The 27,903-nt window shown below is 38.5% G+C and overlaps 1 protein-coding gene across 7 annotated transcripts in view; it reads left to right on the top strand.

Annotated features, from left to right (window-relative positions):
- LOC124139370 (fibroblast growth factor receptor 2-like) overlaps positions 1–27,903 on the top strand; it is a 60,285-nt gene that overhangs the window by 8,405 nt on the left and 23,977 nt on the right. For 2 of the 7 annotated variants that reach the window (XM_046506392.2, XM_046506386.2), the window contains exons 1-2: positions 12,856–13,012; positions 24,918–25,083. In XM_046506392.2, the coding sequence (XP_046362348.1) occupies positions 24,999–25,083 (85 nt within the window). In that variant the 5' untranslated portion in view covers positions 12,856–13,012; positions 24,918–24,998. Of the gene's footprint in view, positions 1–3,620; positions 3,745–9,095; positions 9,180–12,037; positions 12,061–12,816; positions 13,013–14,477; positions 14,498–24,917; positions 25,084–27,903 lie in introns of those variants that run through there. The other 5 variants (XM_048402593.1, XM_048402592.1, XM_046506391.2 and 2 more) reach the window with 5 other exon arrangements.

Here is a 27,903-nt window from a genome sequence, read left to right as displayed (position 1 = left end):
CAATCGTATATGTCACAACGTGAGTCAGGATCAGATGAACAGTGACAGAAAGCATGAACAACTATCTACGTCATCGCGAAACCAGGACGCACAATCCCCCAATCCACAGACCAGGAAGGTCCTCATGAGTGAGTATGGTTTTACGCCGCTTATCGCGATATTCCAGCCATATCATGGCGGTTGACACCAGAAATGGGCTTCACACATGTGGGAACTGAACCCGGGCCTTCGGCGTGACGAGCGAACGCTTTTACCACTAGGCTACCCCATCGCCCCTTCATCCATACGAGGCTTTCATGACTTCCCACGGACTTGTGCATCCAAATTATATTCTAAGCCCATTGTTTCCTTGCCTTTGCATGTGTTTGTGACGGGTGCCGCCGGTGAGGCAGGATGCGCTCCCCTTTCCGCGAACACTTGGTATCAACTACTGATAGTGATTCAGAAACACATCATGATAAAGTCGGAATCGCACAATCGACTCTGCTTTTAGCTGAGACTTCTTGTGAATATGGAAAGGGTTTTGTCACTTTTATATATACAACCACATTTCTACATGAGTACATGGGTACGTTATGTCGTGTAGCATAGATAACATCGCCCTGTGATGTGGAGAGCGACCGAAATGAGCTGGAAACGGAATTAGGGCTTTTTTTTGCGACCGAACCTCCCTGTTGACAACCACAACGCCCCCTGGGATTCCTCAAGATGCTATCTGGTCCATACAGTTTTATCTAATAGGAATGTAAGGGGCGCGCTGAGATGCAGACACTATTCCACGAGAGTTCCATTCGCTTTAATATTACTTCTTAAATTTGCTAACTCTCGGGTTCAATCTGGTTCCTTCGGCCATAACAAATTGATTAGTTTTGATCAAAAAGAAAGACGTTGAAGAGGTTGTCTATTATTTTCTCTCGGCACACGTTAATAAACTGATTTTAACTGGCATAATGTATTACTGATGTAAGCTTTTGGGAATTTTTCATTCTTTCGAGTTCTAAGGAAGAGCAACTTATGGTCCTACACTTTTTGAACAACTTTGACATTTTGATTTATATTTTCCATAAGCATAATAATAATAATAATAATAATAGCGACAAAGATTATTTCCAATATTTTAAGGATTCCGACTATGCGCACTATGGTGAGAAGAATGTGAAAAACAAATGCCTTATTATGTGTAGCTTTATGGCATTTTATCATCTACGTCACAACGTGAACATCCGGGTTAGAATAGGTCTTCAGCAACCCATGCTTGCCGTAAAAGGCGATTAACGGGATCGGTTGGTCAGGCTCGCCGACTTGGTTGATGCATGTCATCGTATCCAAATTGCGTAGATCGATGCTCATTATGTCAATCATTGGATTGTCTGGCCTAGACTCGATTATTTACAGACTGCCGTCATATACATGGAATATTGCAGAGTGCGGCGTTAAACAACGAACAAATAAACAAATTTGAAAAACGAACACGCAATGTGTCATTTTCAAAACCTTTACGTGCCTTTGCATTTCGTTTAGTTTCAACAATATCCGTAAACGAGCTAACGTGTCAATGGATTGTCTGGTCAAGACTCGACGGTTTAAAGACCGCCGTCTTTACTAATATCTATTCTCTGAAATGAACATATCTTACAGAAAAAAACAGTTGTTAAATTATGGTTATAAAATATAATCAAAGGAGCCTAGAGGCTTTCTTCATTTTCACATACTACCTGATACTGCAGTAGTGTAGACTTGCCAAACATTATAGACTTGCATGGGCTTTATTGGATATATTTGTTCCAGGGTCTGTATGACAGACTAACCGCCATCGTATAGCAGGTGTACTGCTGCTCGGCGTTAGACAACAAACAAACACTACAAACTAGACACAATTTATGGACAACAACTTCTATAATAGTGTAAAGGCATATCCGTAAATTGTGTCTACTTTGTCATCCCACAACTTCTAATTAATGCTTATCAACAATTCAAACAAACACGACTTGTTTATGCACAGTGTGAGTGGCGGGTTCTGCCGGTAGAGGGGGACGTGCTTACCCTCGTGGCTAATACTTACACGGTGTCATCACTGATTTTCAGTGATCTATTAATATGATTTCAACGCTATTTTGCATTTTAAGGCAGATAATCGAGACTGTGTTCTCTGGGGCTGACGTTACATGTTTCAAACAAAACAACACAGAGGGAGTGTCATGCAAATTGTGTTGGTTTAATGTCCCTCCAACAAAAGAACGCTTATAAGAAGAATACAATCTACAAACAACAACGGCTATTAAATATTATCAAAATGTCAAATAATAATGCAAGTATTGCCGAAACATTTATTCAAGATGTTTATATAATATGCAAATAATCTCTTCCTAAACCAAGGTATTGTTCCCAGTGGGCTCGCAGGTGTAAACTGTCACTCAGCATAATGGCTTCATGTCACCACTGAGTGGATCCATGTACGCATGACGGAAGTCATCACATGACCTCCGGGAGGAGATATTTGTCACATGGAAAATAATCCTATTTATTGGAGTCACATTCAAACTGAATATTCCTGACATACATATCCATTTTGATGAAGTTGGTGCGTCTGTAATTAAGATTTTTTTCATTTTCTAAATTTCAAATTGACTACATTTATTTTTTCATTGTTCATACAATTATTATTGCTGTCGAAATACGTTTTATTGTTCATTCTATTACGACCAACGAATCTATTGGAGTTTTCTTCTGGATTGATATTGTAGTATATGATAAAGATTAAAACATTCGTTTCGATGTTTGTGAGATTCTGTCGTTGTTGCTTATGTTGTAGTCATGTCATCACCTTGTTTTAATGATGTTCTTGACGTTGATTAATGTGCGTTGCTATGACACATGCTTCTGTAACTGATGTTGATGTCAATGATGAAACTGTAATAATGAATCAAATGAGAACAGAAACATATTGTGTTCCCCGATTGTTGCCTTGATGTAATCAGGACATTTCCCTTGCTAAGTGTCAAACGCTGAAAGGTATTACAGTTCCGATCAGCATTGTAACGGAATTGTAAATAAAATAAAAGAGACGAAACAGTTCCCATATTCAAAAGAAAAGGTGAGCGTATCCTGCCCCACTGGTGGCACTCGTCACAAACACATGCAAAGGCAAGTATATATAGTAGAAGTCAAAATAGGGAATTTCATTGGACATCATTTTAGTAAATGATGCGTCAAATTTGGAAATGTCCTCTACGTATAAGAATTTTTGAAAGCTTTACTGAGGCCTTGAAAGTTGTAAACTTGATCAAACAACTTTTGAGCAAGCGTCGTACCGTGTCATACTTCATAGTCCTCGTGGTTCATGTTGTCTGTCGTCTTCAGCACGTGAGCACTAGACCACTACTGCCATCTACATGATTTTGAGACCTGCTACACAAAATTTACGTTCTGGGTGCCATTACACGAAAGCCCTTAGCGCTGCGACCTCCTTAAACCGCGTCGTAGCGTTTATACAAGGTCGTCACGTTAAGAGACTTTCGTGAAACAGCACCCTGGTTACAATATTACTGTTACTTTCTTATAATGTTTGACTATAGTTCTCTATTGCAGTTGGTCCGACCAATCCCCCCCCCCCCCCCCCCCCCCCAAGTACCAATCTGAAAATGCGATGCAGTGTGGCCAACTGATGGATTTAGACAGCCATATGCAGCGTCCACACGTTCGCACACGAAAAAATGGGAATAAGAAAACAGTTATCGCGCACAAGTAATTTTCTCATTTTTTTCAAACCAGTCTATACCTAATTCCTTCTTGGCCACCCACACCACTCGCTTGTTTGTTTTGATTGTTGTTTAACGCCGCAATCAACAATATTCCAGCTACATTGTGTTGTCATAATGGTTCATGGTGCCAATCTTTGTTGCCATAACAGTTCACGGTGTCGCATTATAATGGTGTTGTGGTTCCATAATGCAGCTTCTGACGTCACCATTAGTCACAGAGCCACGCGGTGATTAGCAGGCATAAATAATTAGAGTCAGGCCACTAAGCCTAATAATACCGTGATTGACTTCCCTGTAAATCGGTGAGTGTGTCAGTAACGACTCCGATGTTCAGTTATCCCCTGGTCACGAGGCATCGGACAGATCCAATTTAACAGCATAAGACCTTCCCAGTTTTAATAGCGTTCCATCGTGAACGCTTTACATGCGATGTTCTTGTGATTACACTAATGGCATCGTTTATTTTACATGTGTTTGGAGAATGCAGCATTTACTTACTAAGTTGTGGGTAGTATTACTTACCATGTTCTGGTCTTCTCTGGGAAGGAGCATTTATTAATGGGAGGAGTGAGCGAGTATGGTTTTACGCCGCTTTTAGCAATATTCCAGCAATATCACGGCAGGGGGGGACACCAGAAATGGGCTTTACACATTGTACCCATGTGGGGAATCGAACCCGGGTCTTTGGCGTGACGAGTGAACGCTTTAACCACTCGGCACCAATATTTGGAGGGTGGAGATTTGTTTCAAGACAGTTTTTTTTTCAACACTGCAAAACATGCAGAATGTCCAGGAATCGAGTTATTTGTTTTACGACAACCTGAGGACAAGTTGTTTATTTCCAGCTTTTTCGGGAACAGGTGCTTTCACACAAAGGATGGCAACACTTTGGGCTCTTCTCCTTGATAATGCTGACACACCGTGAGACAACTGAAGTAGGGTTCAAAGCTGCGTTAGACCCAACTCACTCTTCACTCACTTAAATGTTGATTAGAACAGCGGGGAAATGTTCTATTGGGTCAAGCACCTGCTTATGAAATTCTAACTTCGAGGCAATATTGTTTTCATTAGGATGTTGTGGGTTTTTAAAAAAACAACTTACACATGTACATACACTTGTAAATATAAAAAGTCAACGCCAGAGAATAAGCAGTTTCCATTATCCGAAGAATCAGATTCATTTGGGCGTAAAGGACAAAATAGTTGTAAAAGGTATATGAATGGATCACAGAAAATCAGTGATGACATCGGGTGTTCGCGAAAAGAGTAAGCATAAATGAATCCATGTGTCTGCCGTATGAATATTTCCGTTAACTTTCATAACAATTCTGAAAAATCTTCTTAAATGTAAACTGTAAACGCCAGAGAATCGGTCTCGATTATCTGCCGAAACAAATTCTATTAAGCGTAAAAATGCAAAATAGAAATGAAAATTTATTGAATGGATCACCAAGAATCAATGACACCAGGTGTTCGTGAAAAGGGTAAGGATGTCCCGTACCACCCCTAGCACTCGGTTAGCAATTCCTTAGAGTTACTTGGTTCATTGGCAGCTCTAGCAAATTTTATTCACGTCCCTAACGTCCCAGCGTCACAGTTTCTTGGTCCTTTATTTCAAATTTTATTATATATGCCAACTTAGCATTCAATGATAACCTTTATTTCACATATGATATTAAGGACAACGTCTTAACCGAGGCAGAACATGGGCACCGGAGTATGGTGCATATTGTCCCTTTAAGTGTCCCTGTACTGGATCAAGGTGAGGTGAGGTGAGGTAAAATGGGGTTCAACGTCCTGTTCAAGATTATTGCACTCATATAGCGACTTTCATGCATGCACGCGTGTGTGTGTGTGGGGACGGGGGTGGGGGGGGGGGGGGGGGGGGGGGGTGTAGTTTTTAAGTATTTACTGTAACAATTTACTTTTTCCCCATAACAGATAGTGTTTTCTTTTTCACCCATTGTGAAAAAAAACCTTCGTGCTTAAACACGACTATAAAGACGAAGAACACCAAAGTATGTTATTCCAGTTATTCGCGAACACCTGGTGTCATCACTATTTGATAGTGATTCATCAACACATGCTCATGATATAGTCGAAATTGTACAATCGACTTTGCTTTTCGCAGGGATTTCTTACGAATATTAAAAGGGTTTTGTCGTTTTTATTATAAAGCAGTCAAAACAGGGGCTATTTCTGTATTGTAGGACAAAAACTCCACAAAGCGCTCAGTTCATCCGTGATTCTAAACGACCATCCATCAAAGGTTGACCTAATGAACAGGAACTGAAGGTCCGCGTTGGTCGTATTCTCGGTAAAAGCAGTTAATGTTTACAGTACGTAAAGTGCATATCGGCCATATGTAGTGGATGTCGCGGCAAGTCTCGGTCACGTTGTATACAGTCAACGTGCGGCAGGGGAGTCTGCGAGAGGTGGGAGAGAGTCTATTGGTTGTGTAGGGTTCGTCGAGTTTAGTTGGTGCATCTTAACCACACAGGATCACAACATCACAATGGATGCCTAGTAATTCTATCCTCCTCGTGGGCAAGTCTAGATATGTGGACAGAACACCCTAAGGACTCCAGTCTGTTATTGGGACAACCTGTTCTTATTATTTACATAATCTAGAACTAATAATGTCAAATAATAAGTATTGCCTTAGAGACTTGTGCTAGTCTAGGGTAGTACATACGTCCAGTAGTATTAGTAAGATTGAAATCTGAATACAAATGAAAATAAAACAGTCAGATGGTTCTTATGTATTATTTGTGGTCTCTTGGTTCGTTTGTACATTTTTCTAGAGTACTTTTTGTTCTATGAGGTCGATGTTGGTAGGTTATATTAATCTAGTTAATTTCCCCGATGTAGCAACATTACCCGATTTTAAGTACTGTAAAAGTCAATATTTGCTCTTGGCATGTGTTAGCATCTCATAACCCGATGGTATGTATAATATTACTGATATCACTTATTTCAGATATAGTTTGCCGTCTCGGCTATTAATTTGGTGGTTATGAGTTTCATGCGCCTTCTTGCAAGTATATACAATATCACAAAAATACAGAATGGAGATTTTCCGAAATACCAAAAAGAAACTTTGTTCTACAAAATAATTTATTTGAAATACCAGTCAACAGCGTTAATCATGCTGTACTAAAGTCAATATAAATTGTCAGTGCAAGAGAATAAACATCCTAGATTTTCTGCCAAAACAGAAACTGAAAAGAAAACTCCCATGTACTTCCGGTTAGCGTGTATTTGTAACTAGTCTTTCATAGGAACACAAATAGATGATTGTGTTTTAACTATTAACTTCTCAATAAATAATATATCCTTTAAGGCTTATCCAGTTTAATAAACGTTCAAAGTAACAAGCTTCTTAGTACTGGAACAGCGTTACTACCATGCACCCTGTTATTGGCTCGGGAATCGCCATGTATGGCGGCTGGGTTCCTGGCGGGCTTGACGCTGCGCCATCTGGGGTTGGTTTGCCAGTGATGTAAGTTCTGAGTTCGAACACACATACTCTCCATCCCGTGTCACTATGCATACGCTCACCATGGTGGTTGTCAGACACTTCGTCAAATTGGTTAAGACATTGCAAAAAGGTGTTATTTACACCTCGTTATCCGCTATATATTACACAACGCAATATACCGGAAGTCCGTTCCCACAATGGCCTATACGAGTTATATAGACTTGCAGAAGTCTCTAAGGCAATAATTATTAGTTTAAATCATAAGTTAATAATTTATGTAAATAATAAGAACAAGTTGTCCCTTTAAGAGACTGGAGTCCTTAGACTGTACTGTCAACATATCAAGACTTGCCTATTAGGAGGATAGAATTACTACTCATCCATGGACTTTTGTTTCAGTACAGCCTTGGAGCAAGGCTACGAGTTACACTGCATGGTGACTTCTCTCCTGCAGACAGCAGTGTAGACTAACATATAGTCTCTGAAATGAACATATCGTACAGAAAAAACAGTTGCTCAGTTATCTTAATAAAAATATAATAAAAAGGGAGCCCAGTGATTCTCTTCATTTTCCTGATACTGCAGTAATCTAGACTTGCCAAACATTATAGACTTGCATGGGCTGTAGTTGATATATTTGTATCAGGGTCTGTAAGACAGACAAACAGCAGTGGTCTGCTTGAGGGAAGACCTCCGGGGTTACATACGCGCGATGTATAGTCACTTAAATGCAAAACATAAATCTTGGATTTAAACAAATTAGCATGACAGATTAACTTTAGTACTATGAAAGAATCGGATGTTCTTTAACTTCTTTGAGTAGAATATTAAAAACTACTATAGGATCTAATTAACTTCGGATGTTCTCCCAATGAACAATTGAAATATAGATTCAGTTTCTTCAATGGGCTATATTCAGATATTGATGGCTTTTTCTTGTTTGGTAATGGCCAATTATGTTGTAAATAGACAATCACTTCCATACATCTATCTGTCCAGACCTATCAAGTTCAGGTAAAAACAGAACTGAACACTGCTACGTCCAACTGCTGATTTCTTGAATCACGTTACAGGGATACATGTCATATTCGGTGACGCTATTCGCCGTGCCGAATTGCGTCCCCTGTCCGTTCCAGGATCCGAATTCCGGATTCGCCGATTATGGTTTGTTTTTACCGAGTTTTTACAGACCGCCATCATATAGCTGGAATATGCTTAGTGCGGCGTTAAACAACAAATAAACAAACATTCATTATCATCGTCCTCATGTAGGCGGTGGGTAGCCTAGTGGTTAAAGCGTCCGTTCGTCAGGTCGAAGGTTTGGGTTCGATTCCCCACATGGGTAAAATGTGTGAAGCCCATTTCTGGCGTCCCTGCTGGAATATAGCTCAAAGCGGCATAAAACCCCAACGCACTCTCTCACTCGTGATGTTGCACGGTGATGTCGTAAACAACAACATGGGATTTTTGTCAGTAAAGGACAAGGTGTGAAAATGGCTCCTTTGTTCGACAAGATCTGAAGCACTTTTAGAAATCGTTATGCGTTTTATCAGATGTGTTTTTTAATGAATGACTACTAGGCTCTTCATTTCAACATATGTTCGACTTACAACACGAGATGTATTTACAAAGCTAAAATGTGTCGGAAATTTTGCTTTTAGAGGTTTTGGAAATACTTGATCATGAAAGAGACCTCACAAGCATATGGTAACCAGTTCACCAGAGGCCACTGACTTGCTCGTAGTTATATTTTCTCTTTAAGCTAGAAAAATCGTCACTTTTTACTCATTTAACTCCTTCTATGTGACCAATGCAATTCCCTATTTTGACCACATGTTCCGTGTTTTTTTCAGGTGAACAATTGACTTGCCTCTGCAAGTGTTTGTGACGAGTACCACCGGTGGAGCAGGACACTCTCACCTTTTCGCGAACACCTGGTATGGTATCATCCTTATTTTATAGTAATACATAAACACATGTTTATGATGTATTCGGAAATCGTGCAATGGACTCTGCCTTTGTCAGAGATTTCGTATGATTATGGAAAATGTGTTGTCGCTTGTATTTATTGTTATGTACTTCATCTTGTCTCACAACTTGAAAGTGTAAACAGAACCACGAAACGAGGCCACTTGTCCGCCATTCGAACATAATGTCCTTGGTAATTTTATTTCATGAACGATGTCTGTTTAATAGTCATTCGTGGTATTAATGACAAATGAAGCAGAAGTTTTCACATTAAAGCGTCGTCGCCGTCAGTGGTATAGTTTCTGTACTGTAGTGCACTGAATCATGAATACAACCGCACGCTTAATGCACACGTCCAAAAACGTGAAGATGCAATGAAGGGATGTGTCAGCGATGTTTATTTTCTTGTCTTGTAAAAATAATTATTCTTCGTTTACATGGAGTTATTTCCGAACGGCTGTTGAAACTATCGGCGGAGGTCTGGGCCGTCGCTTGTACAAGAAACGCCCGGTACATCGAATAAATGACCAAACATGTGACCCTTGGACAATGGTTATTAATTTGGTGATTAAACTATCTACACTTCTTGGGATTTCAGACCAGTGTAAAAATGTTACTGAATAAACACAATACGTGTGTGTGTGTGCGTGTGTGTGTGTGTATACGTGCGTGTGTGTGTGTGTGTGTGTGTTTGTGTGTGTGTGTGTGCGTGCATACGTGCGTGTGTGTGCGTGTGTGTGTGTGTGTGTTATTCAGCGACAAGAATGAGGGTGAATTGTATTTTCTCCATTAAATCGTAGTATGTCAAAATAAGCTTATAAAAAGTAAGCTCAATAACAAAATGCCTGATTAACGCACAACATTGTTATCAGATAAAACAAAATAGTACCAGTTGCATTTTTTTTAAATTCGCCTGTGAAATAAGTGAGAGATATTTTGGTTTTCGGTCATATGCAACGATGTACGTATGTTGGAAGCACGCTCAAAGACACGCGCGGGTCGTGAACTTTTAAAATTTTGATTGCATTGCGCTTTGAAATAAGAGTTTGAATTATTTTTAGGCCACGTGATACTGCACGTGCTTGTTTCTTGTTCCGCGCTCGTTAATGTTTATGCAATGTAACTGTTTATCAACACAATGCAAAGGGTAATGTCAAATCAGTGTGAATAAGCTGCACCACATGTCTATTCCAAATTCATGCAGATAAACAAGTTAATCAAAGCAAATACATTACAATGACAAGATACACTCGAATATTCCATATAGCCTATTAGATAGGTGTGGCATGCAGCTATAATCTCCAATGCATACGCGAGCAGTGGGTAGCCTCGTGGTTAAAGCGTACGCTCATCACGCCCCAAACCCGTGTTCGATTCCCAGCGTTGGTACAATGTATGAAGCCCATATATGGTGTCCCCCACCATGAAATTGCTAAATAAAGCGAATTCCAATATGTTCAGGTATTAGATCGAACGACTTGGTCATCCTTAAGTATTGTGTTTTGATAAAGAATTAAGTCATAAAAGATTTACAGGAAAGAAATGATAAGAAAGCTTTGCTGTCTTTTAATTTTTTATGTAACTTTTATGTATTAATGGTTCAATGAAGTCAATGAATATCCCCTCATAGTTCTAACATCAGAAATACAAATACACTGCCGGGCAAAAGTAAGTATACACTTGAAAAACTTCACACTTCTCATCTCTATTCACTCTTCTCATCTCTATTCACTCTTCTCATCTCTATTCACTCTTCTTATCTCTATTCACTCTTCTCATCTTGTGGGCTGAAAATTTTCCACACCCCCCCCCCCCCCCCTCGAACGCTTTAACCACTAGGCTACCCGACCGCCCCTTTTCAGAAAAGGGTGTATACTTTCTTTTGACCGACAGTTTAGTTCAAGTTATGTACGAGGTGGATTATAATAAATTACAGTTGTGTATATTATACCACTTGTCGGAAATTCGCGGATGTTTTTCTGAAACATTACAATTTCTTCTTGTTTCTTAGCATTTTGTTTAACCATGTATGAATTTTTGTAAGGCTACACTGCAAAAGACATATTCTAATATTATATCGAAATTTGGATGCAGTGCCCTACAACAAATACAAAGTAGTCACAATTTATGGATAACAACTTCTTTAATACTGTAAAGGCGACGTTTCAGTGTAGATCCTTCGTACAGAATATATATATATATATTTATATTGTACATATATTTTATTGTATATTGTATGTATGTATTGGATGTACAATATATACGACTGTACGATACGCATGGGGGGGAATTATATGAACTGAATAATCACTTAAATCTGACCGTTCATTTCTTACACGACTTATGTCCATGTGTATACAGATAGAACTCAGCGTCTGTTTCCTGTAACGTGATTACAATGTGGGAGACACGAAAATAATTTGTTTACTTTTCATCAGTGTAATTAAGGGACGCCGTCAGTCTGACAAAGCAATTAGTCCGTGATACTAAGCCACTTAATGATAGACAATGCACTATTAATCCCCGCGCATTGTCAGACAAAATGACAGGATTAACTAATCCTATATATAAACACGTCTACAAATAAACGGTGAGATGAGACGGGAGATGTGTTTTAGACAAGAACTAAAGAGATTATACAATCAAAGAATGCATCGTCGGTACTGGCACCGCTTACGTGGTTCTCATTGGAGATTGCAAGCCCACTGAGTACCCTCAGGAAATGTCCGAGCGTTAACTAGCCTGGAGAGCTGCAGTTAGTCAGTCGCTTTGAAGAAGTCTAACCGAGCACAACAAACAATACCTTCTACCTGACACAGTTGTATACCTACCTGTAATTATTACGCTCAGGTAAGTGATTACACTTGGTGTGCCAAGGGCGTGCGGGTTAAAGACTCATGACAGAATACTTCAGAGAACTTTGACAGACCACGACCGATGGTAGGATTTGTAACTACGGGGTATGTTTCGAAATAGTAAATAGACTTTTGTAGGTTTTATTGCATGTACTTTCAGTTGGAATTCATTTTAAAATTCCGTTTTGAATTTACAAGTATACACTTTTTTAAATAATATTTTAGTACAAATCGTCACCACGCATCAAAACTACGCGTTTTGGAAAATGAAATAAACCAAGTTTCTAAATATCGTTGATAAGATAAGATAATTATTGTTATTCGTATACGCGTAATAAACTAATTATATACTGTTAGCTTTCCCTTTCAATAGTAAGTAAATTCAGTAATTAGAATTTAGGCACATCCGTTATTATTCATTAAATGAATAACCGTTTGATATATTTTTCATCTCAGTCTTCTTTATTTTTACTTAATTAAATTAATCAAACACCTTTTTTTTAAATAATTCTTAAAACAGGCTTAAAAGTCTTAAGTTTGTCTCCTACAATATATAATTAACCTGAAAGCGAAAATGAGAATTTAAATTAAGTGAATTAATTAGGCGCCAGGTACAACTACATGACAATGAATATGTATAGACAATCTATCCCAGCGTCGCGTCACTTTTCACGTTTTAATCTAGATATGAGTATTTCCTGTGTTAAGGGAGCGACCCCTGCATCCCCCCTTTATTCCATGGCGTCTTTCACTCGGGGGGTCACGTGGTCTGTTGCTTTGAATGGGTGATCACGTGACGATCCTCAGAAGCTCAAGCGAAATAGTCGTGGAGATACACGGGATATAACGGAACTTAGGTAGGGTGAAACTCGGACTTTGTGTATTAGAATCGGATTCTAACGGACTTTACTTGTGTGAAAGATATTCATGGAGTAGCGAACAGTTAGGTAAGTTTTGTGGGCAAGTTTGCAGCGGTGACGTTGAGAAATCCACATGATGTCACCGATTTAAAGGGACAAAAATCACGTATAATATCCCTCGAATGCCGATACACTGGTAGGCTAGGCTTGCCCATGCGGTCTTTGAGTTCGGCCACGGTGGCTGTGAAGGCTTGCTTGTTGTCAAAGTTATGACTTACAACGAAGTTAGACATTAGGCTGATGTTGTTTGTGGATTTGACTGGAAGTTACTGTGTTACAAAGTTGCTCACGAGCGCATGCATAGGAATTTGACAGGGTTGCAGACCGGGGAGCATTGATTTTCGTCAGTGGGTGCTACACAGCTCTCGGTGAATTTCTTTCAAAATAATTGTGATATCTCATAGCATAGTACAACCTATCCAGTGAAGAAAAGAAGTTATACTTGTGAGAGAGCATCTTGACTCACTGAGGCAGACGACACAAATCGCGAAGTAGTCTCAGTACAACAAAGTTTCAAAAGTTTTGGAGTTGAGCAGGTGCCCGTTTGGTTCTCTAAAGTAAACAAATATTTCTTCACCTCTATGGTAAGGGTGTGTTTTAAGGGGGTACGTCGGGATTCGAATCTCTTTGTGAGTGTCCCTTCGTATGACATCTTCACTATCAAAAGCGAGGTTCAGGGGCCTAGCTTGAGGGCTTTTGTCCCCTGATGCGATCCAACTTCGTATCACCTTCGAGACGCGAGCACCCAAGCGTTGCAATGTCAAACGGGGTGGTTGAATGCTTGTAATGTGGGTGAGTTGGGGGGTTAAATCTACCCATCCTTGTTATTTAAAATGTGCTTAGAAATTACTGCCATTGCTTTATATTCAAATCATCAAATTCAGTGATATGAGTTTATCTGATCTGTATAGAATGTAGATGTCTATATGATATATCGCAATTTGTACCCGCAATTAAACTGACCGTTTTTGTAAAGTTGACGGCCTAGATAAACAAATGACCATATAATGTTAAATCAATATACAGTTATATATACAGTAATATAGATCTAGAAATCTACCAACTTTCCAAATAATATTAAAATTATGCTGCATGATTATGGCGTCCAAGTTTTATCTGTACCCGGCATGTAGTCTTCATGTTAACGCGAGTACACACGTGAAAAGAACACTACACAGGCAATGTGCTGTAAGAGACTGTTCTTTATGTTTAAAAGGAAATATTTTCTCAGGCCTGTAGTTGGTCAGTAGATTGTGGTTTGCGCGGGAAAAGGGGTCATACTACGGGGTTTGTTGACACAGCGTTGAGACCCACCGGCGACCTCACTTGTTGCTTGTGCTTCAGAGATGCTTCTAAAACTTGGACTTGGATTTTACGTGTGAGTTTTCGGAATATTCTCACAGAACTCGATCTTTTCAACACATGGATTGTTTTGTGATCAAGGATTAATACCAGTCATGTGCTGAACCCATCTTTCGATTGGAATTTACAGACAGTGCTGTGCCTCATCTGGTAATTTGGACGTTTGAGGACCCATTTGATATGGTCTTTTATTTCTTATGTTATAAGTATTCACAAAATTTTCAAATTAGATTGTTTATAGTGGCTTGAATAAGTAAACTAATTTTTAGCCTCAGATGTGTGTATTCATAATTTTAACTAAATTATAGATCTTAGGTTTGTTTGGAAGAATTTATTATTCAATGAAAATGAAAGATTTTCTGCATTTGAACCTTTGCATTTATGTGAAAGCTGAATCAAGTGACAGGCTTATTTAGTTAGATTTGTGGAGAATGCAAACAAAGTGGGAAACCCTGCCAGTTTTATACAAACTTTGGCTCCGGGCAACGGAACCAACATGGCACACAGCAAGTCAAATCTATCCAGTTTGTTTTCAAAGGAAACTTGAATCTTGTATGTTCTGTAAAGATAGCAACATTGGAAGTAAAACTACATTTGTGATGTGGAGAAAATTTCTTAAATTACCCAAGATTTTCAAAAACTTTTTTGTATTAAATTTATTATATGTAATAAAATGAAATAAATTTAATGTAAATCTTTAATGTTAATGTAATGAATCTTTTCAAAAGAAGATTTAGTATATGACGCACTTTCGAAACACCAAATAAGTGCCTATGTTGGCTGGAATCCAGCAGAGCCAACTTTTCCAAGTTGTAAAGGAGTCTTTAGCCTATGAGAGTGGACGGTGGAAGTTCTCTCTCCGTATGGAAGGATAGGAGGGGGTGCCAGCCAGTCAGGTTGGAGAGGAAGGGGGAGGGGGAGGGATAGAGGCAGGGAAAGTTGTGATTGGCGGAGGAGCACGTTAATTACTCTCAGATGTAGGAAAGAGATGATAAACTATATAGGTAGTTTCCTGTAGGCCCGGTCCACCAAGCTTCTAGCATTTGGATTACATCAAAGTTGTTTAGAAGCTGCATCCTCTAGTTCAGAATTTAGGCTAGGGACTGGAGTCATGTTAGCAGGTGCTTGTTAGGGGGTAGCAATAAGAATAGCATCACAATTTGCCAAAGTTTGTAGTGGTTGTGATTCAGTGAAGTTAGTTTCATTCTTTGCTCGAACATGGTGCCTGCTTTGTCCACCCCAGGCCCTTAGACAAAGCAATCAATTTTAGTAACGAAAAGTACTTGTTATTAAATTAAGTAGTTCATGAAGAAGGAAATATCTTTACTCACCGTTGCATCTGAGAAACGTCTAGAAACAATTGACCCTGAGTCGTTGAAACAATATTAGTTTGACATGGGGAGATGGTTTAAATTTACTTTAAAATAAGTTTTGACATCTGTAAACCTGTTCTAAATACCAAGAAAATGTAAGTTCATTGATGTATGCTGGCTGTAGTTAAGGATACTTGGGTTTTTGAAACAATATGTCTGACATCAGGGTCACTGTACTCTGTTACCCACAATTCCCCACCGGGGTACAGCCACCCAGGCCTCTTCGTAAGCCCTCTCCTCAAATTCCTGGGTAGTGAATCTAAGCCAGCCTCCCTTCCCCACCAACCCAGGGGCCAGATTTGTCACTGGTGTGACCCAGCCTCTGACAGGATAGTTGCAGCCCTGTTTCCTGCCTATGTTTACAGATAATTTATTCTTGAAAACATTAACAGTTCAAGAAAGACAAATGGCAGGACTTTTTTACAATTGATTTATGGAGCCATGTGAATTATAAGGAATCCCTATTGAGTAGTAGGGGAAGCTGGAACATATGCACATGCTTTCCGTCAACCTGCTCAAACATATAGTTGAGACAATACTCTGAAATATTGACGCACATGATGGTCCAGCAATAAACTAGTAGGGACTCTCAGTTATCAGAAAAATAAGTTAGAAATATTTAACAAATGTTATCTATGGGATAACACTTCCTTACTAAAGTACAGATTCTAGTCCTTTTTTACTCCCATCAGGAGCCCGAACCCACTCTACCAGAAAGTTGCTTGTATTTCAGTTATCTTGAAATATGTCTCCAACCCTCCAATTCTTTTATACCCTGATAAATCTTTTACACCTTACAAACAACTGAAACACTCCTTTTGGGCCAAGGGTCTGCAGTGTGTTCAAAATGGAGCATGAAAGACCAGGGGTCATTGTCATGACTCTTATACTGTTTAAGGTTAATTGGGGGTTCATGGATTCAAGTACTGTAGGAGCGCATCCCCCCCCCCCTAATTAACACTGTTCTGCCTTCATAATTGAAATTTATTATAGACAACACACAGGTAAAATATTTTATAAAGAACTATTTTATCCTACCTATCCGATTTCTTCATTAGCAGGAACCAAAGTATCCGTTTTTGGGCCTCATGACCCTAATTGGTATTTAAGCTTTCTTTTAGAGGTTATATGATGTTTATGAGAAGCATGAGCCATTTAACTAGATAAGTAATCAGCCTGTAGACACAGCCAGGCCTGTGCAGAGGAAGCCAGATCTCCCAGAAGGGGTCCCCTACTGAGCTGAGGTACTCACGACATCTTCATCATGTTCATTAATCGTGGATTACGAGAGATGATGCCTGATTACCTGTTTACGACCCAAGCGTTGAGCACATGTTGATTCACCATCAACTGTCATGCTTTCTCTAAAGATGCAGCGTTTTCTGTCTATTTGTGACCCGTAGAATCGACTATGCTTGTCGTAAGAGGATCGGGTGGCCAGGCTCACTGACTTAGTTGATGCATGTCATCGTATCCCAATTGCGTGGCTTCATGCTCATGATGTCAATCACTGGATTGTCTGATCCAGACTCGATTATTTACATACTGCTGTGATATAGCTGGAATATTGCTGTTAAAAAACAAACTTACAAACTGTCTATTTGTCTTTTTCAATACACTAACCAATTGGTTGGTTTTTGGCTTCTTAATAAGGAACTTGAAAGATTATTGAAATTCTTGTTGTTGAAGAATAGTAACCTTCAGAATCACATTATTCTTGCTGTAGAAAATGGTTACCATCAGATTCAACTACTGTAGAAAATGGTACAGTATGGAATCAAAACAAAAAATCCATAAAAAAATACAGTTTAAAAAGGTTTCTTTGTCTCATGTCAACAAAGCTGTCAGCGGTAGATATCTTCACATGGCAAAAATAAAATAAGTTGAATGTAACTCATATTGATCCATGACTGACAGTCTTATATATTTTGACAGGTTTGACACTGACGAGTCCTGCTTGTTTCCATGGCTGGGTATGGTGCCACTGATATACCTCAGCATGAGAACAAGTACCATGTGTTCACGCCATCAAAATTATTTTGGCTTTGATCAGAGCGATATGGAATCACTTTCACCCTCCATTTAGTGAGGAAACGATTCTTGACCTGTGATAAAACTGGTCTACCATATTTTTTTAGAGGATTTTGAAGACATAGGTCTTATCCGGTATGCCTTTGTTATTACTAGGGCTATGATTTCACCTTCAGTCGTGACAGATTTACAAAGTTAATAATCTGTATGTAGTTTTCTGATGATAGAAAAACTGATTGTAGATGCTACAAAAATAATTGTTTTTCTGACGTTTTGAAAGTTGTTTCAGCCCTTTCTAAGGTGGAAACTATCAATTGTATTTTGTCGTTTCATTTTAGATGTTTAATATGTGTGCTGTTAGAAAATATGGGGGGTCCTTGCAGTTTATTTCATGTTTAAACTAAGTTTCCTCCTGAATCTAAGCCTCGTGAAGATCCTCGTTAGAATTGGTCTTCAGCAACCAATGCTGCGCTCAAGAGGAATCGGGTGGTCTGACTAGCTGACTTGGGCGATGCATTGCATGGTATCACAAACGCATAGATCGATGCTCATGATGTCAATCACTGAATTGTCTGGTCCAGAGTACATTATTTCCCGACCGCTGTCATATAGCTGGAATATTGTTGATGGTGGCATTAAAAAAATCATATTTATGTGACTGAGACCAGAATGAACACCCCTACAGCATTTTTTATTATAAAAAAATTCAAGAAAGCTCCAAAAGAAACCAATATTTTGTCTCATGTTAATTCATGAACCTGGATGTCGATAACTTTTCATTTATATAATAAATTTATCTAACATAGGATGTCCTGCTGGCAATCATGTGAAAATCAATGAACCAAATATCCTGCTTATCAGTTAGCGCTGTAGGTAAATGGATAGGTTTTAGAAAAATACATTTTGAAGTTAAACTTGTCACGCTAGTGTGAAGAAATGTCACCCTATTCCAGTCCAGAAATTGACTTCCAGGTGTTAGAATTTCATTCACACCTTCATCCTTTGTTAGAAAGCTAGGTCAAAACTTCACATAAACCCTTGCAAAGGTTGCCCAGTGACCCTACTGGCGTGACCAGAACAGATCGCCTGAGAGCATGAGGAGACACAAATTGGGATATATTGCTGTTTCAGCATCTGGTATCCTATAATCAGATACCTGATTCTCCACATTATATCACCAAGGGGCCATGTAGTTTCATGTTTTGGTTCCTACAGATTGTCTCTTTCTTCATATTCCTGAGTGTAGGGTGTAGGCCATCTTGTCTCTTTAGTTCAAAGTTAGGAAGGGGGGAGAAGGTCATGTCTTTTGTATTCTGAGACCTCAGGTTGAGCATGATGTTGTCAGGGTACTCTCCGCATCGATGGTTTATCTTGGTTGGGGAAGATTTCTTTCGTCTTCCCAGCTTTAGTTACAAAAAACAATAACATTGTGGCACTATCTATTGGTAACACACACAGACACACGTGAAGACCCACGTATGTCTCTTGTGAAATACTGGGTAGTATATAGTATCTGTAATGTAGTTTCAGTTTTCAAATGTGTGACAGTAGTATCACAGCCATGTTTAAAACCAATCTAATTACCTTACAAACTTCATAAGAGGCATTTAGAAGTTGGAGTTCTAAGTACAAATAAGAAATATGGATGAAGAACTTCTTTTGAGTTTATGCTCCTGATTGTAATAATTGATTGAGTGGGTTGTGTTTGTCACTGCAAAAGTTTATAAAAGTTATTATGACCAGGTTTTTTTTAATCTACCAAATTCGAAGAAAAATCTGGAAGCAGAATTTATTTCAAGATTCGCCCAGGTAAGAACTTGGGGTCAATTGACTATTAATATCAGTTGGAGTTGGTTCGTAAGCCTATGGAAACACAAACTACAATGAAAGATACTTATGGAATGCATTCGGATACCGTCATTAGTTTCAAGGGAATAGTTTGTGAGATGGGGGAGGTTTACATATTGTAGCTCACCAGATAGAATATTTAACAAGCCAGTCAGGCTACCTAGATTTTGTTTCACTAGCCTGAAAACAAAGAAAGTAGCCACGGGCTACCAGGCAATTACTTATTTCGCACACTGATTCCAGCCAGTGGCAAGGACCCCAAGGTTTCAATCAAGGTTTCACAACACTTATTATGAGTTTCCATTCAGCAAAAGGTCCAGGCATAAATATGATCCTGCATGTGGCAGAGATTGTCCCGAGACGGCCCAGAAAGTGGTGTTCCTGTTCTTTCAGTAGAATGTGCTGCTGACATTCCCCAGCCCTTATTGTTTTTCTGCTTATGTTTGTAATGAGATGATGGTATTTGAGGATACTTTGCCATCCAGATCTACCATGTTGCCAAATTACACGATGCATTTGACATCCCAGTGTGTTGGTTATACTCTCTATACTCACAACAGGAATAGTTTGTGAGACCAAAAGCCTTTGTTCTGATGTATGTTGTAATCTAAAATTTCTTTAGCCTTTTCTGGACTGTAAACTGTTTTTAAGATAACAATTTATTAGTCTAGAGCTCGTAGAGTTCACATCAATAAAAGATGGTGTTATCTTTTGTTGTCCAGATGAAGTCTGACCCACAGGTCACAATTGCATTGCATTCTCCCACTCACACCATGCTACACTGATTTAATCAGCCATGGAGTTCATTTAGAGCGAAATAATGTTTCATCAATAGCATTTATAGTATTGTGGGCTCTTTCCTTACAGGAAGAATGCTGCCCACCTCGAAATGTCCCCTCAACAATAAACACTGATGGAATGTCATTTGATCGTGAATCATGAAATTGGTATGCAGGTATTCGTTTCATTCCCTACGCTACAGCTGATGGCAGGACATTTTTCTGCGCTAAAGATAACATCTTTGTTGAATTGTTTTCTAAACTCAAGACAGGGAAGAGAAGGTATAGCCTGTTCAAGGATGCTAAATTTAAGAAATTTAAAATGGATTTTTGAATAAAATCATGTCGACAACAATTAAATCCTTCAATTGTGGAGTAGGGGGCAGGATTGCAGGTAAACATGCAATAAATAGGATATAGGAGTAAGAATATTTCTGGCAAGTGATAATTTCTTTCACAGTGTATACTAATGCATATAAATGTATATGCCATGTGGTAGTTGACAGTGATGTATCTAATCCAAGTATTCCAAGTTAGGGATGATGGTACGAAAGGTGTGGTATCGTTTCACAACAGAATACCAGCCCCAAAATATAAAACACTTCAGTTTAAATTTGATTTCTTGGGTGACCTGGTATTTATAAATATTTTTACTTTAAAATTGCTCTTGTTGGAAGCAGTGGCTTTGCATTCCATTTGATAGGCCAGTTGGAATCGAGTCCAGTATGTTTGAATAGGGCGCTCGGGAGGACAGTCATGTTTGCGCACCTTAGCATTGAGACAGAACACATCTTTGTCCCTTAAGCCCAGTAAACAAAGCCAAGGAAATACAAATACAAAGGGTCGTATCCTTGTTCATGTGGTCTAGCCCGAAATCTTTTTGCCCCAATATAGCATACTACCTGATACAGGTGCCTTCCCAACAGTAAAAGCAATAGGAGCCAAGAGATGGCCTTGTCTTAACCACACATATGATACAACAATGTTTCCAACCTTTTGTTGTTTGTGGTGCATATTATGATGTTATATTATCATAACACTTTCTTAATCCCTCATTGATAAGTTAGTTGGTATCATAATATCATACCAAATATTAAATATCTTGTATGCATGACGAGATAAATATTACTTACTTACTAAATATCTAATTTGATATACAAATATTACAAAAAAGATGAAATCTTGGGGTTTTCTCCTTTTCGTGGAGAAGGCTTTATTTGAGAAACAGATAAGATTTTCTCACCTGTAAAACCATTCTCAAGTTACAAACAAAACACCTCAACCTATACAAGCACAATATACATGGAGAAACCTAAACAAGGTTTATTGCCACATGTTTATCATTACAGCTAATTAATCTTTTGTTTAGTGTCAAGTGGTCGCACCTTTGAACTTGGGATGTTTATGTAACATTTCCACCCAGAGATTGTTGATTAATTAGGGTAGCTGTCACAGAGACACTTGGGATACAATGGTGTATTGTTGACTTATCAATTATCTCCACTGTTAACTGTCATTAAAACACTCACCCTTTGTTGACACATTCATTTCTTAATTGCTCATGGTACCCGTGGGTGATAAATTAGCCAGGCTCAGAAGATGACCATCATTCAGTTAGCTGACTTCAATGTGATAACTTTCTCTTAGGTCTTGAAGTTTCTGAAGAATATTAGGTTGGTTTGTCCTGAAAGGTATGCATTGTCAGAAAGTTTATTTATTGTCAGAGATTTATGGGATCATTGTAATTGAAAACAATGTAGGTCACTCTTTGTATAATTATTATTATAATTCTGTAGAAGGCTATGTAAGACAGTTGGATGTATTTCAGAAACATCCAACTGGACACAGTCTGCATTCCATTAAATGCCATTTGGGAAAAATACAAACTGTAACCTTGTATTTCTGTATGTTCTATCCACTAGGGATATAGGTTGAATATAATTGTTATATCACTGTCCATAATGATAAATAGTACAATAAGTCGCTTATGACTAGGGGCTATGTATGATGTAATGGGTATGAGTTATGTAACAGGAAGTGGTCAGAATGGGCTGTTTGCCCACATGCTCTAGGGTGATATAGTGGTTATCACACAACCACTGTTCAGCCTGTTTCTTCCTATATAATTATGCATTCAGAAGATGTCACATTGTCACTATCTGATAGGTTGTCTTTCGTTTCCCACGTCTGTCTTAACAGCAATCACAGTCCTCCTTGTGACAAAATGCAAATATATTCATAAATAAAACATCATTTGTATTTTATCCGGTATCTGGAGCATGTTATCACTTTTTCGTCATGGTTTCTGAAACTGAAAACTATTATAATGATTTGACACTAGCTTGACATGTGAAGATCATGTATGGTTCTTTTGCCTGTTTCATAGGGCATTTTGGATGTATATAGTATCAGTTTAATTTTTTTATTGTTCAGTCCCAACTGCTTGTAATCTACAGTATAATTTGAACTTAAGGTTCTATTTTTAAGTCGCTGTGTTCTCATCACAACCGTCAGGGTAACCTTTCCTATTTAATTGCTTCCACATTTATAGAGGTTCATGAGATCCAAATTTTAAAATGTTTGCAAGATTCAGGAACTGGGTCAAACAGGGAAAAGTAAGTCAACTGTGAAATTTCTCTAGTCGCTTAAAAGCTGTCCATGTTTATGTTAGGAATTGCCTGTATGGAATTAGCTCAGACCAATGTGCTTCCTCTGCCAGAGTAAACCACTTACAATTTGTGAGAAAATGATGATTCATCTGTGAAATCTTGGAATTGATGAAAAACATTGTTCTGCACCCATGGAGGTCAGAGTACATTTGGTGTTCATGGGCTTGCAGTCTTTGTTGAGTTTGTAAGATAAGATAATATTTATTGCAGAAACGTTCCATCATGGGACAGATGCAATCTCAAAAGACAAGACATTATGATTCATATATACATATATACAATGAAAGATCATTAGTGCTTAATATCTAATAGAGAAGGGTAGTGGCCTGTATTTTGTATTGCAATTTATCGCAATAATGATTCATGAATATACCACAATATGTTGCATGCGTTCTTTCATCTCTAATTTGTTATGAACCTGAACAAACACACTCTATGGTATTATGGTTTGATTCAATGGTAAAGTACATGGGGTTATAAACTTTTGGTAAAGACAGTATTTGTTCAACAATTATTTGAAATTTGATAAGGATGGTTCCATGATTTTGAAATTTCATTATTGCTTTGAAACTTGTGATAATTAAGGTTAACATCAAAGACATATGATTAAGCTTATTAGGACCAAATACAGGATGTCCAAGGTGTGGGCAGGGGATTAGGGCCCTTTCATGTGGTCTGGAGGTCACATGGTCTCTAGGGGTCAGGGTCACTGCAGGGAGTCAGGTCACACAACGGTAGGGGTCAGAAGTGATTAGTGGCCAATGGGTGGGCTCAACAAGTGATGCAGACACTGAGGCTAGCATGGTTGTCAAACCTTTGGTATGCTGGTTGGGATTAAACAAATCGGGGATTAGGAACATAATTACTGCTTTTAATACCTTGTAGCTGTATTTGTTTAGATTTCAACTATTTTAAGGACTTACTTAGTACGACAGACATGTCAGGTTTGTTTTTGGGAAGTCTTGGGGAATTCTTTTAAAAGATTTATACAAGAATGTCAACATGTTTGAAATGAGCTTAATTTGTCCGAAAAATTTCGTGACGGTTGCACTGATCAGTACTAAGTGCATCCTTGATGCTAAGCATGCTGTTCAAGGTCTTAGCACTGCTGCTAGTGGATGTATGACATTTGTTGTGTGACACACATTCGGATGTGTAACTTATTCCCTCCAAAATATTCATCCCTGTGATTGTGTTAAACTCTTCATATAAACGCAAGATGACAATAGGATTTGTGAATGAATCTCCCTGCCTGTGGCATGTAATATATTCATATATTCCCCTTTTATTGTTCTTATACTACAGGTGAAGGGCTTTGTGGGATATTTATTCAAATAATGTCTAAATGTGGCATGTTCAGAGGGTCTGTTTTGGCATCTGGAATGACTGTGATGGACTTTGAAGATGTAGGATGGTCTAGGGGTAGAGATGCATGATTAATGAAAGTGTTAAGCTGGGTTGCGGGCATCTCCCATGTCTGGCTCCCCTACTGGCTGTGAATACCACCTAGGAGGGGTTAATAAGGTGATAGGAGGAGGCAGACTGGGGAGGGTTAATTGGATACAGTGATAGACCATGGAATGTGTCCCTTCATATTGTGTGTCGGAAATAGATGGTTTGACCATGTAGGAATTTTATCCAAGAGTTTAATCTAACTTGAGTCTTGCTAACTTTTGAAAGGCATTTAGAAGTGATACACATAACGAAGAGAATTTATGGATGCAGCTTCTTCATTATGAGGAACACACCGTTTCGGACGTTCATAGGTAAAATCAATCCATAAATCCTCTTCCTTAACTTGATGTTATTTGTATAACTGATGTTGGTATTGTCATCCAATGATACTGATGTTATTTTTTTTCATTTTCAGTGTGATCATCTCAAGGATGTTATAGCAGTAATTCCCAGGATTGTATACGAGGATGTGGTAGCTGATATTGTGTGATATATCATGGCACTTACCTGGTGTGTGTGTATTCTATCTGTGATTCTAGCGAGTTGTGTGCAGCCTTCATTACAACAGGAGAAATCTACAGGTAGGTGTTCCCCTCATATTTTTTAAACTTGAATCTATTTCTTGCCTGCAATGCTTTTTGTGATGGTAGGAAAAAAATCTGACATCACATATAAATGTGTCAAATTCTTAAGAGCTTTTACTGTATGAAAGCCAAGACCTGGTCTATATTGAAAATAATGAACCTTTTGAATATATCTGACATTACTGTTGAAGTCATCTCACATTGAAAGTTATTCAAACATACTTATTTTGATACAAATGACTTCACATCCCTGTTTCGCTCTGATGGTTAACTTGCCAAAATAATTGGATGTACTTCAGGCAAGTATTTGTTAGTAGTCAGATTCCATATATATTAAATGTTGATTATATTCATTGCTGAGTGACTCAGTGCACATACCCAAGGCAATATGTTAGCATCTGTAATGAACACACACAACTACCTACAGTTGTCAAGGTTCATGTCGCATAAGTTATTCTTTTGTCAAGAATACAAGTGAACTTGATGTCAGCCATGAAAACGCTTAAGAAACCTGATGATAAAACAGTAAGCTCCTTTCAATGTGGTTGTGTCAGTTTAGGAAGAAAGCAGCTCCTTCCATGGTTCTGCTAACCTGTTGATGATACAAGCTATGAGGTGTTTTTGTTTAGCTTTTTTTTTTAGACATTTAACACTGTACTGAAACATTTTTTCATTAATATTTATTTGTTGATACATTAGCCTCTTGTATAAGCAGGCAGTGATGGTAGGCTTCTTGCCTGTGCATAATATTCATAAACAAGATTAAACAATCAGTGATTCATGATTCAATTATGTTCTTCAGAATACTTTTAAAGTTATATTAAGCTATTACATGTGCTATTTATATGATATTATTACAAATTTATATTTATTTTTCAAAATTATATTATATTTGATATTATTACAAGCAAACTGCTACCACAACATGATAGTATCCTTCGCATTGATGAAAAATAACAAACTACTATGGCACTAGGGAAATAATCTTTATACACCATGTAGGTCTGCAGTGATCGTAATGTTTTAATCACAAGGTGGAATTTTCTTGTTTTTTTTATATATAGGCGTTAGTGTGTAACAATGACTGAAACAATTGAAAGAATTCATTTGAAATGAATAAAAAACATGTTTCTAAATTTGGAATTCAACAGAATTTGTTGCGGAACAAATTACACAATAGACAGAAGGCATTGTTCCATACACCTAATGAAAGCTGGCCATGCCTTACACAGGTATCCCAGATGCGGTACTGCTTTATAGGATGTATGCTGATGCTTGAAATTGTGAGCTTACGAAACACAACAGTTTAGCTGTCTGGCTTGTACCACCATTATTGATTGGGGGTGAAGTTATGAATGAAAATGAGCCGGCTGTTGATTGGGTGGTTACCGCGTGAGACCTGGTGACCCTCGTATCTGACCACGTGACCCTCGTACATGACATTGCAGGTTGCCATGGTAATGGCTGGAGTACTGCTGACTGTGGCGTAACAAAACATTCATTCACCAGGTTTTTTTTGCTGCCAAGATTTAGTGGCATGCTTTCGCGGTAGGATACGATACATATAGCATGTCTGAAGTACAGTCGAGGATATCCATGAATCGTGACATTTTCTTTGAAAGGGCAGAACAATTTAGGTCATGGAGGATTTTCTGTTCATAAGAAAGTTGTGTCATTTGTTTATGGAATATTGTTTTTGTCTTCCTCACAAATAGTTTGTCTAACATCGAAATTGGGTGGGAGGGAAATGTACTGCAGTCCTTCTTTCCTGCTGCTTTTCAAGAAAAGAAGCAAGGTCCAAGGTTGTTGGTCCATGGGCTTGTCCACAATGGTCTTTGTTTCAGCAGTTTGTTTCTGGTGCGGAGCTACAGGATGTGGCAATTCATATGGGCTGGGCTTTCAAGTGCTAACTCCAAAGAGAATTCCTGCTAATAAAACCATAACTAGTGGGGATATTTGAGGAAATGGTAGATTGGGTTTCTTCGGTAGGTGTAGCTCCAGATGTTTCTCAGACACTTGTTAAATTAACGTCCACAGTAACTGAATATGCTTATGAAATTTATGAGACAGTTTAGCATCAATGTCTTCTTTATTGTATGAATCAGAGGGTTCAACAACCTGTGGTTTATTTCATGAGGACATTTCCGTGAGAAAAAACTGTTGAAAGCTATTCGTCTTCAACTTTTGTCAGTGGAATTGGAAATTTGTTTACATTTCCTAGATTTGAAAAGGGGCTGGTTCTAATTTCATAATTACTTCCTTGCTATTTTGATGATCCTGTTTATGTTTGGAAGGGAATTGGAAGTTATGGTTGCTGTGGTGATTCATTTGGAAGTCAAATGTGGTGAAGCTATCCCGCTGTTGCATTCTGGGAGTGGACAGTAAATCGGCACCCAGCTGCTTGAGCGGCCCTCCATTTTCAAAATGCCAAATATGAAATTATTAGCTGACATTTATTACACTTATTTAAAAGATTTGTGAGACTTTGTATTTTACACGTTGCACTGTTAGCTTTATCACATTGTGTTAAAGTGTACTTGGCAACCTTGATGGCATCTGATCCCAAGTTCAGTCCTGTTGAACTGGCAGCTCAGCTGTGGGTAAGCATTGGCCATGTTGTCTGAGACTGGCACGATACATGCTTGTCCCAGTAGGCGGGTCACGATACGGTATGATAAGGATAGATGGACACAAGCTGGTTTCAATATTTCTTGGTCCAGTGTTACTGAAAATTGGTCATGAGTGACGAACACTGAAAAACACACGATCACACATTGTATCTATGTTGGGAATCAAACCTGGGCCTTCGGCATGACG

The sequence above is a fragment of the Haliotis rufescens genome, unplaced genomic scaffold, assembly GCF_023055435.1.
Source record: "Haliotis rufescens isolate VD_foot unplaced genomic scaffold, xgHalRufe1.0.p SCAF_27, whole genome shotgun sequence".
Classification (NCBI taxonomy): Eukaryota; Metazoa; Mollusca; class Gastropoda; order Lepetellida; family Haliotidae; genus Haliotis; species Haliotis rufescens.
The sequence above is the reverse complement of the archived record's forward strand: the minus strand, read 5'-3'. Positions and strand labels throughout refer to the sequence as shown.